Source organism: Pseudophryne corroboree, chromosome 6 (assembly GCF_028390025.1).
Source record: "Pseudophryne corroboree isolate aPseCor3 chromosome 6, aPseCor3.hap2, whole genome shotgun sequence".
NCBI lineage: Eukaryota > Metazoa > Chordata > Amphibia > Anura > Myobatrachidae > Pseudophryne > Pseudophryne corroboree.
This window is the reverse complement of record NC_086449.1, coordinates 16,981,116-16,993,171: the sequence shown is the minus strand read 5'-3', so window position 1 is coordinate 16,993,171 and position 12,056 is coordinate 16,981,116. Positions and strand designations below refer to the sequence as shown.

General features: G+C 40.6%; 1 protein-coding gene across 1 annotated transcript; it reads right to left on the bottom strand.

Annotated features, from left to right (window-relative positions):
* Nucleotides 1–10,803: 10,803 nt before the first annotated feature.
* On the bottom strand, nucleotides 10,804–11,739 carry LOC134934054 (olfactory receptor 11L1-like). Its single transcript, XM_063929568.1, has one exon. The coding sequence runs from the start codon at nucleotides 11,737–11,739 to the stop codon at nucleotides 10,804–10,806; it is 936 nt and encodes a 311-aa protein (XP_063785638.1).
* Nucleotides 11,740–12,056: the final 317 nt, after the last annotated feature.

Here is a 12,056-nt window from a genome sequence, read left to right as displayed (position 1 = left end):
CAGCTCTCCTTGAAACAAAAGAACTGCGAGCGATCTCCAGAAAAATGATCCGGGAGATTTACTTTCGGCTCCTTAACCCCTGAAGGCACTGCTGCTGCGGGAGCTCCGCCAGCGGCCTGCGAGGTGTGCATTTTAATGGACAAATCATTAAATTGTCGAGTCAGGACCTGAACCTGATCGACCACCTGTTGCAAAGTATTTTGAGGGGTATGCTCCATATTCCCACAAAATTTCAACAGGAGTATTAGGCTGCTGAATATGTTATGCACACCTGTGCCAGCAGGAATGTACTGGTGTCTGAACGGAGAGGGATGCAAAACAAATGAACTCACAGACAGACTGGGGAATATGACATTACATACATAGAAGGTGATAGGGTAACAAAATGAACACAAGGTGAACAGAGAAGCCCAAAGGCTAAGAAACTGGGTGTCTCCCTAGTATTAGGTATGCTCAGATGGAAAGAAGCGAGATGTTGTGATTTAATACGTAGAGAACCCGAAATGCTGTTGCTAAGGGCAACAGCAAAACCCTAAAGGGTTACCAACGGGTGTGGCAGTAAACTCCTTGGTCAGAGATGGCTGACACCTGAACACCTTGCACAGTGAGAAAGGATTTTGGCAGGCAAGTCTGAGAATACAGCCGCAAACTTGCTAGGTTCACAGAGTAGCAAAAGAACCCCAGCAGGTTAGACGACTGACTCCAGTCTTACTGCTAGGTCTGGATTGGCAGAGTGTAATACCAAATCCCAAGGCCTATTTGCAGTAAGCAACAAACAAATACAAAGTTTACACAGTACTAGCTAGCTTTAAGGAACTGACTAACCAACAAAGATTCAGCAGCATCTGCCTAACCTGAGAAGAGGGTTTATATAGCAGGTGCTGTCCACGCTTTGAAACAGCTGGGTTCGTATAAGGACATTGTGATCCGTCCCGCCGATAAGGGGGGCGGGATCGTCATCATGAATTTAACAGACTACAAGTCTGAAATGTATAGGCAACTGGCCGAAGAGGCAGTATATCAGAAGTTACCGGCGGATCCTACGGGACGATACAAAGAAGTAGACAACATTTTGGATCAAGCATGCCTTTCAAATAAAATAACCAGCAAATTATGCACGGCGTTGAAGCAGGAGTTTCCGGTAGTACCAGTGTTATTCACTGTACCCAAAATTCATAAGGATAGAAACAATCCACCCGGGACGCCTATTATTTCCGCTCAGAAGGCATTATACCAGCCCATATCTATCTTTTTAGACAGCATTTTACAACCTTTGGTGGCACAGCAGCGTGGGTTCATTAGGGACACTACCATGTTCTTAAACAACCTTAATACAATAGGCACAGTTCCCCAAAGGCACACTGATCTGTACCATAGATATCTGTAGTCTATATACATGCATACCTCAAATAGAAGGTCTGTCAGCCATGAAAGGGTTTTTGACCAGGATGAAGATGAGTTCCCTTTATCATGATCTTTTTCTCATATTGTTAGAACTCACACTCACGAGGAACTACTTTCTTTTTGATGGGAAATTCTTTCAACAAACCAGTGGGTGTTCCATGAGCAGCAACGTGTCGCCATCTTTTGCGAACATTTTTATGCTACAGGAAGAACAGCATATGTTCTTTGACAACCACGAGACTGGCAAGTACATTCTCCACAATTCGAGGTATATAGACGACGTTTTTATTTTATGGGCCGGGGGACAGGAACGGTTTGATCAGTTAATCACATTCATTAATAGTAGACCATCTCCGATCAGAGTCACGGCACAAAGTAGTCAAGTGGCCTTAAATTACTTAGATGTTTGGGTGTCCTTAAAGGGGGACCAGATCCAGACCGAAGTATATTACAAACCGACGGATAAAAACACGCTATTGAGACACAATAGCCACCACCCCAGAGCCCTGAAAAAAGGCCTGCCCAAGTCGCAGCGAATTAGAGCCGCAAGAATCACAAGTGAACCGGACAAAGTGGAGAAGGCATTATTAGAGGTAGTGACAAGGTTTGTGGCCAGAGGGTATGAACAAAAAGCCCTGATAAAAAGTAAGCGTGAAGTCGCGAGGATACCCAGGGAGAGACTATTAGCTCAGTGCCCTAAGGCTAGTACACAAATGTTACCATTTGTCACGAAATACAACAGCTCCAGCCCGGTGGTTCCTCGGGCACTCAATGCCTTATGGCCCATTGTATCAACTGATAGCAAGTTGTCCACACTTAGACACAAGAGGCCCATGGCATGTTACACCAGAGCAAAAAACATCAAGGATATGGTGGTACACACCGACATTACTGGATTTGACAGAGCAACATCTTCTACTTTTTTAACTAAAACTCCAGGGTGCTACCGGTGTCTGGGGTGTGACACATGCAAGTTCATGAGCACTGGTGCCACATTCAGGTCCTACTCTACAGGGAGAACATTTAAAATTAACCATGTATTGTCCTGTACAACAACGCACGTAATATACTTAATTACATGTCCATGCCAGCTCCAGTATGTGGGCAAAACAATCCGCAACATAAGAGAGCGGTTCGCCATGCACAAATCATCGGTAAAAGCGGCCCTCACGGGGTAAACCGACGGACCAGCCTGTAGCTAAACATTTCGCGGAGTATGAGCATGATTTGAAGGACTTACAATTTTCCCTGATCGACCATGTCCCCAAAAGGTTAAGAGGAGGTGATCGACATGGGCCTCTACTACGTATGGAGGCCAAATGGATGTACACACTGGACACTGTGAGACCTAAAGGTCTAAATGACAAAATGCAGTGGAGTGTCTTTTAGTTAGTGAAAGTTTGGCCTCTTTACAGAATGATTCTCACCTATTGGAATATATATACCAGAATGACATCTGTAACATGAGATAGCAAGGAATATGTACAGTTTAGATAGCAGTTTTTTTTCCTTAATCTGATTTTCCTTTTTCTTTTATATAGGTACAATGTGATAGATATGCAGCCTTGTTTATAGCACAATATAGAAATGTGGTTGTCTAGTCACAAATACATTTTGTATGTTAGTTAGGTTTTAGCATCAGTATGTCCACTGTCAGCAAACACTTATGTTTTTCACACAGTGCAGCAGTTGGTGGATGCAGCGCCGCAGTGATGAGGTGGGGACTCTGACGTTGGTTGCCTACGTGGACCGGGTAACCTAGGAGACGAGGACGCCGGGGGAACTTCAGTGCAACCACGTCCAGGTTGCCACGGAGACACGGACAGCCGGCGGAAGGGGGACGCACCACGGCACTGCGGGCTGACGTCATCACTGAGCACCCAACACTCGGGACGGAAGTATGGCGCGTTCCCGATCTCACACCGCAGTCCCCGTACGCGGGTCTTCTTCACCCTATAAAGGTAATACATTTTCATATATACTTCACTTTGTACTCACCTTGACAAAGGGGCAGACGAGCCCCGAAACGTTGGCCTTGCTGTAATATGGAATAAATTTGCACTTTATTTTTCACCATAACAAAGTCTTCGAGTGCCGCTGCTTGTCTGATGAGGGATGCATATATATATATATATATATATATATATATATATATACATACAGTATGTAGTGATAAAAGCAATAGTAAACTTACAAAAAGAAGATATGTTTGTCTCAGGTTTCTGACCGGTATGATTTAAGAATCCAGGGAAATGTCTGTGATTGCAAAATAGGCTGAAAAGATGATTGGGTTTTAGTGAAAGATGGTTAAGTTTTCTTGGGGTTGACCCATTTCGGTCTTCCTTCAGCCTGAGAACAGGCTAGTTATTACATGTACCTGTAAGAGGCTGATATAAGGTGTGTTAGGGCTTTACTCTGGGTCTCACTACCTGGGAGAACAGACCGTATGCACTGTGATTTTCTGACCATGAGTAAGAATATGCATACAGTATGTTTGTGATAGGGGCATTAGGTCCTACTACTCTGAGTGAGGGAATCTTTTGTTTAGTTAGTACTCACATGGGCTAGGATTTACTTTTAATTTTTCTGTATTGCACAATAAAATTAGTTTTGGCTCAATTGCACGAAAACCCTGAACTGGTGTGCTGTTTCCTGGCTGCTGTGTGTTTGGAACTGTCCATGTGTCCTAGGAGATGGCACCGCTACCTTGATCTCCTGACAACTGGTGGAAGTGACAGCAATAGGGAAAAAATGTATAAAGTTTAAAAAGACAGACACCAATTTGATGTTTTGAACATCAACTTATATACTGTGAAAACCATGGTGGTGGCATTGGCAGATGCTTAGGGAAGCCAGATTCTGCTTCAACTGTAAACCCAAAGATAACATGGAAGGCATTGTTGAGGCCTTGCTGCAGGCTTTGTAAGCTCAGCAGGAAACCAACAAGACTAAGCAGGAAGCCACCAGGGCTCAGCAGGAAGCAAATAGGGTACCATTTCTGGCCTTTGAGGCAGCCCATATGCAACAACATGTACCATAGAGGAAAACTGCCTGGACTTTAGGGAGTTGGTACAGCAGATAGCATCCTGGTCTGGAAATGCTTTGACTGACATTCCAACTGCAGATGTGTCCACATACACCTTTCTTTTTTCTTGCCATGTATGGCATGGCATGGCATGCCACAGTCTTGTCAGAGATAAACCTCCTACTATCAATCCCCTTCAATCGTTTGTTTACCAATCGATTGGGAATCTCAGGAAGCAGACAACACACGCAGTTATGTCCACAAAATGAGACTGAGGCTCATTTATTCAGCAGGGCATTATATAGAAGAAAAGGTACTTGCATGAACCCATGATACTTGTCACAAAGTATAACAAACTGCATCTCTTCCCAGAAACCCCTTCTAGCTAACCCCCTCTTTTGTGTCCTTCACAAGAAGTCTAAACACAAGACAAACTGTCTAATAACATGTTTTCAAGACTTATAGCTATGACCTTGCTTCTCACAGAACGTACTAACTATGAAATGTCAGCATTATTATGATTTCTTAGCAAAGCATTCTTCTTCCTCACTAGATCATGGCTGCTACTTAACAAAATGGCTGATACTGCTTAAGCTCAATACATCTATCTCCCTCAGTCTCAGAGATTTTGCCATGCCTTGGTTTTTTTTCTTAATTTGATTATTTAATATGTTACTTTATACATATTATATTATGGCAAAATCATTTTTTTTAATCCATCCACTTGCCACTCGTGGAAAAGCAGCTTGGACTAGTTAGACATGCTATGCATGGCATGCCAAATTAAGCAAAATAGGAAAGTTGTAAGTGGTGTCATCTGTAACTCTCACTCCATATGGGCCAGTAATTTTATGCAAGAGTGATGATGGTGAAACTTGTTTAACCACTTTTTAAAGTACAGCTGATAGAGTTGGCCTAAATACCAGTGGGCAAACCTTATGGTACCCTTACTGTTAGGAGGACTGCAAAAAGCACATTTTGACTTGTGCCTGACTGATGCTAAAAATTCTGATAAATTAAAAAAAGAAATCTTAGCTATGCTAGAAGTAAAAATGTTTGTTTGTACCCAATCAGTTTATAGCTGGGAATATCAAATGGAAAAGCCTCCCGATTTCAATTGCATGACCTCGTCCATCTTACCACAATGTTTCCACAGCCAAAGTCTCTAACAGGACTACAGGTCATGGAAAGGGGAATTATGAATTTAAATCTCTAATCCCTACCTACAATTCTGGGCACACGGGTGAGCCACATGGACCCTAAAAGAGCAGACCAATTGATTAAATTGGTGGAGAGGTTTTTGGTGGCTGAGAAACTATTAAGTATATACAACCAAGCAATAGTCTGACAATGGTGATCTAAAGTGGCCACAAGTAAGACTGTTCCAGGAGAGAAGGGTGCTGACGTAAGAATGAACCAGGAAATTTCCTACCTCATAACAGACTTGATAATAGTATGATCTAATGTTTTTGATGTGGTGGTTTGGGGCATATTCTTGCTAATTGTTTGCTTACCTCTGAATCTATGCAATGTGAAACTGCTTATGTCAATCACAGAGTATCTATCTTTGCTGAGCTAATGCAGATGCTTTCTTTATGGGTGGAGAGAAATAGAGTACAACATCCATTTGCCCATTTTGGATCTTCAGGCCTTCAGTCTCAGTTCAGGCTAGTTAATGCTTGCACCTATAGAGGCCAATAAATGTGTGTCAGGGCTTTACTCAGGGTTTCACTACCTGGAGGAACATGCAGAAGAATTGTGGTTTACTGACCGTGAGTACTGTACATATTTCTATATTTGTGGTAGGGGCATTAAGTCCTACCATCAATTGAGAGAAGGAACCTGTTTGTTTAGTTAGTGCCAAGATAGGCTAGCATTTATTTTTATGTTTTGTAGGTTTTTTTTGTACTGCACAATAAAACTAGCTATGGCTAGATTGCATGAAAAGTGTCTGCAAATGCCCAACTACTCCAGAAGAGGGCACCTATATCTTAATCTCCTCACAATATATATACTATATATACAGTATATTACCAAGTCACTAATTGTAGCACTCGGCCACCCCTTCATATCAACAAAGTGTGCGATCCTCCAGCTATTAGCTGTTTTAATTGACAGTTCACAGCCTTATATATGTAAGGTGGAGAGATATATCTGATTTTTTTGAAAAGTTGAACCATTTGGGAGAAATACCTAAAATGATGTGGTTTGCGTCAATTAACAACACCGAACGGCAGATCATGGAGATGTGCAGTCACTTTCTACAATGTAAATATTCACATCAAAACTGTTCAGAGGTGTCTTAATAAAGTCAGGTATACTGTTGGTAGTCACAGGTAACTATTAAAAGTGAAAGGTCATTGGTTTCTAAAAGTATCATCTTCACTTTCACATTTGATGTATCATCGCATTGGGCACACAAGAGACATTGGCCATTTATTACCTCCAACCCCAAATTTAAGGGGATAAATGACAAACCTCCATTGTTTGCTTGCCACCATTTTTTGAGGAAAAATGATGCTCGGTGCTGGCCAAGTCACACGAGAACTGTCAGCTCTTAAGTGCCAAGACTTATTGCGTATGGAGGCTAAATGAGGCAGGACACAACTGTAGTGTAAAGAAAATAATTATTCAGCACAGACTACATTGGACCTTGAACCATGTTAAATATATGGCATATGGGTATGGCCACAAGTACTGTAACTTAAGTTATAGAAAATGCTCTGTTCTCCTGATGAAGGTTTCTGATAACCAGTGTTGAAACTTTTTGACACTCAGTGACTAGTCTAAAAATGTATGCTAATTGACTACGGGGGTGATTCCGAGTTGTTCGCTCGCTAGCTGCTTTTAGCAGCATTGCACACGCTAAGCCACCGCCCTCTGGGAGTGTATTTTAGCTTAGCAGAATAGCGAACGAAAGATTAGCAGAATTGCGAATAGAAATTTCTTAGCAGTTTCTGAGTAGCTCGAGACTTACTCACAAATAGCGATCAGTTCAGTCAGTTTCATTCCTGGTTTGACGTCACACACACGCCCTGCGTTCGGCCAGCCACTCCCCCGTTTCTCCAGACACTCCCGCGTTTTTCCCTGACATGCCTGCGTTTTTCTGCACACTCCCAGAAAACGTCCAGTTTCCGCCCAGAAACACCCACTTCCTGTCAATCACACTACGATCACTTCAACGATGAAAAATCTTTATTCGGGCGTGAGTAAATCTACTAAGTTTTGTGTTAAAATACTAACCGCATGCGCACTGCGAACCATGCGCATTTTTGCCTTAATCGCTTCGTTGCGAAAATCGTCAACGAGCAAACAACTCTGAATGACCACCTACATCCCTAAATCCAACTTTGATGGTGACAGGGAGACATTTCTATGCCAGCATGAGGCAAGGTGGAATTATGAATTGGGTACCATGGTTCCAGGAAGACTTTAGTCAAATCCTTACTGTCCAGAATCTACATACATCACTCCTGCACTTACCTATGTGCCATTTTGCGCTGTCCTGGAGGAGTCCCTAATGTCTACAGAGGTTACTCATTGTCACAGCGATGTCTCCAGTGTGTCTGCCATGTGTTGTTTCAGAAGATCCTTGCAGCATCTCCATTTTCTCAGTGTAATGGGTACTACCATCTTGGATCTGGTCAGCTGATCACTGAATACTATCCTTTTAGTGTTTCAAACTAAAACTTTTTTCTTAATTTCCTATTTTTAAATAAATGCTGTTCACCAAAACTCTTAACCGGCACTCTACTGCACAGAAAATCCATTGTCCCCCATTGTTGACTTATTACTGGGGTAAGTTATGGCATCCTCGACTCCACTTATCTTATACAATGTCACACAGAATCAAGCCTTAAGTATGAACAGACCCATAATTGAGATAATCAGAAATGTAACTCATAATTGTGATGCTCATACTATAGATGAACCTCTCTTGAGAATACCTTTTGTGATCTGCCATCTGAACAGAACTGGGATCCCATAACATCACACCCAGAAATGGAATCAATGATATGACCAGCAACTGTCTTGCACAACTGAGCACTCAGGAATGGAATTAGTTATGTGCAATTGTCTTGAAACTAATCACATCCTTTAAAATCAACTCTCTGTTTTATTTCTTTCTACCTCTGGTTAAAAATGTTCATATCTTACATTTCTTACACTACTTTCTTTAAACATCATCATTTTACTTTTTTTTTTCGAGTCCCCAGGCTGCTATTTTCTATTCAGCAATCCACGAAGTGACAGGGAATATAAGTATATATATATATATAAGGAAGAGAAATATTAGAACTCGAGGACATACACTGAGACTGGAGGGGGGGGGGGGGAGGTTCAGGGGACATTTAATGAAAAATTACTTCACAGAAAGGGTAGTGGATAAGTGGAATAGTCTCCCATCAGAGGTGGTAGAGGCTAAGACTGTAGAAGTCTGTAGCCAGTCTTGGGATAGGCATATGAATATCCTTACAAAGAATTAAGGTTCAAAAAGGGTTGAGATTACATAAAGGATAAAAAATGGGCAGACTAGATGGGCCAAGTGGTTCTTATCTGCCGTCAAATTCTATGTTTCTATGTTATCCTCAGTAGCAAAAGACACAAAAGAAATAATATTTTTTTTCCAAATTGTACATCTTAGCAAAAATGAATCACTAATATGTTTCACAAAATAAATACTTTGCTTTTCGCCATTAAACTATTGCCTAAAACAAAACCCAGGCTTTGGTGATTCCCATCACTATAGTAACCACAACAGTCAATCACTCCTATTCCCCCTCAAGAGTCTCAAGGGCAAGTTAAAATTACTTTAGCTTTGATCACCCTGAGGTCGGCAATGTCCAATTATGATTCTCCATTGCTGGCTGAAATTTTGGTATCCAAGCCACAGCGCCTATTAATATACTGTATAAATCCTTGATACAGCTATGAAAATGACCACTCCGATATAACAGGGCAAAGCAAATTATTTCTTGAAAGTTTATTAAGTTACTCACAAATGTATATGGCAAGGAGTATCTCAAAACAGAAATAATGTCTTCAATATGACAGACATAACTTTCTATAGTTCCTATTATGTAGAAGAATCCCATGATTAAACTTTCATCATTTTGATACCATACTGTATAAGTAAATATATATCATTACAGTACATCATCATCACAAGTTACTTCATGGCTTTATGCCAGGTGCTTGCTTAATAGTTCTTTTAGTAATTTTATAAATAAATAACAAAATTGTGGATCAAGGTGTAAAGGTGCATACACATTAGGCAACATTTAGCTCAAAGTAGCTCACTTTTGGCATTTTGAACTACTTTGAGCTCAAAATCTGCTAGTGTGTATGGCCGGGTGATGAGTGGTGAGCGCTGATATGCACTTCCGCATCATCTCTGGCCGCCATCCGTCGGACTGGTTTACGGGCCGAGTGAACCACTTTCCACACTCTCCTACTGTGGAAAATGGTTCACCCCGTGAACATTGCTAGGCCAGGTGAAAATCGCTCAGTGTGTATGCACTGTGCGATTTTCTACCCCGGGATGTTCACATCATTGCTCTGCATACATACTGCTCAAAAACGTCCTGTGTGTGCACCTTTACTGTGGTACATTCATTGGTTAGAAGCAGATATTAAAGATACTGTAGATTGTAAAGCAATATCTACTCTCAGCAATTTTGGGTAAACTGCTTATAATGTAAATACTGTATGATTAACTAATTTATTTATTTTTTACCAGCTATAGGAAAAATACATTTTTTATAAGCCAGATGTTGAACCCCCATTTTCCTTCCATATTTCTTGGAAGGGGAGAGTGCAGGCAGAGGTGGGGCTGCTGCAGTGCAATGGGCAATCCTTTTAAGATCACCTTTTGCAGCTACCCCTAAGCAGTGATTGCAGCAATGGAAAAGAAGGGAATCTGCATCTTTCCTAGAGCTATAGTTGGGCTGCAGGAATAATATCTTCCTGCAGCAACAGTTGTAAAATGTTGTTAGGTTCTCATTTCAGTTCCAAAGCTGGCAGGATGAGGGGAAGGTTACAGCAGCAGCTTACGGGCCAGTCTGTTGGTTTGATCCTAGCAACTTATGGAACATTACCTTTGGTGAGATGCCAACAGTCAACTCTGATACCACATCAGGCAACTGGTTACTATGTTTTAAGTTAAACCTTTGTTTATACAGTATTTTTAAATCCAGTACTTTTGTTAGTGGTAATACTGTATCCTATTCAAATACGCACATCATGCTATAGACAGATTTCTCAGCCTGCCTCTATATTCACATATTCATTTCAGTAGCACAGGGTCATAACAAATTGTCTAAAATGTTTTTGGGATTCTGCTCTTATTACTTCACTTTTTTATGCATCTGTCTCTAATTAAATGACAGTAACTGAAAATGATATTTAAGTCTTTCAAATGCTCCCTTGAAGTCTTTATTCCTCAGGCTGTATATGAATGGATTAACCAATGGGGTCACCACAGTATAAAACAGTGATAATGCCTTGCTGGCCTCCAATAATTGTCCTTTTGATGGAACCATGTACACAGAAAATATAGTTCCAAAATATATACACACAACAGTCAGGTGGGAGCTGCAGGTGGAGAAGGCTTTCTGTCTCCCAGTGATAGAGCGTATGCTTAGGATGGTGGTGATGATGTACATATAAGAAACAATTATCATGGTGAATGGACAGATGACAATAATAATGCCAAATAAAGTTGCTTGAATTTGAATACGTGATGTATCAGAACAAGAAAGCTCTAGGATAGGAAGAAAATCACAGAAGAAATGGTCAATTACCTTTGGTCCACAAAAGCTTAATTTATACATCTCTATTTCATTCACCAACAACACAAAGAAACTTAATAACCACGATGCAATGACATATTTTATACAAAATGCATTGTTAATTATAGCATTATATCGCAGTGGGTTACAGATAGCCAGATATCGGTCATATGACATCACTGTCAGTATGAGACACTCCGATGTCTCACAGTTGGCAAACACATAAAATTGTAATAAACAGGCAGCAGGAGACATGGAGGCACCATCCTGCAGGACAATGTGAAGCAAGTTAGGGAGAATATTCGTGGTCATCAGAATATCAAGTAGAGACACTTGTGTGATGAAGAAATACATGGGAGAGTGGAGATTTTTACTAATTGAAACAAAAAAAATGATGATAACATTACCACATATGGTAACACAGTAAATGAGGAGAAGGAAAAAGAACAATAAACTGTTAAAGTTGTTAAGATTTGGAAATCCCAGGAGAAAGACGTGAGATATATTCTGCTCATGCATTACGTGATCAAGACCTGAAGTACAAGCATTACATGTCACACCCCATAATACATTGTCATATCACAACATTTTTACTTTTTTTATTCATTGCACGTGAATACACTCTATAGAATCCACAAAATTCCTCAAAAGTGCAAATGAATAAATCAAAGAAGAAAAAGTCACTAGTTGACTTTGAAAAAGTATATATGTATTTGATTAATAAATATGATGGTGAGAAAGTGTACTGAAACAACTGTAGTTTAAAAACGGACAAAATTGCTGATGCCCAAATTTATTCTAAAGACCATAAAAATAAAAAAGTTGGTTGGACACAA

What these genes read in the sequence shown, in the direction of transcription:
- LOC134934054 (XM_063929568.1), bottom strand. Translation starts at nt 11,739, where the DNA reads ATGCATGAGCAGAATATATCTCACGTCTTTCTCCTGGGATTTCCAAAT.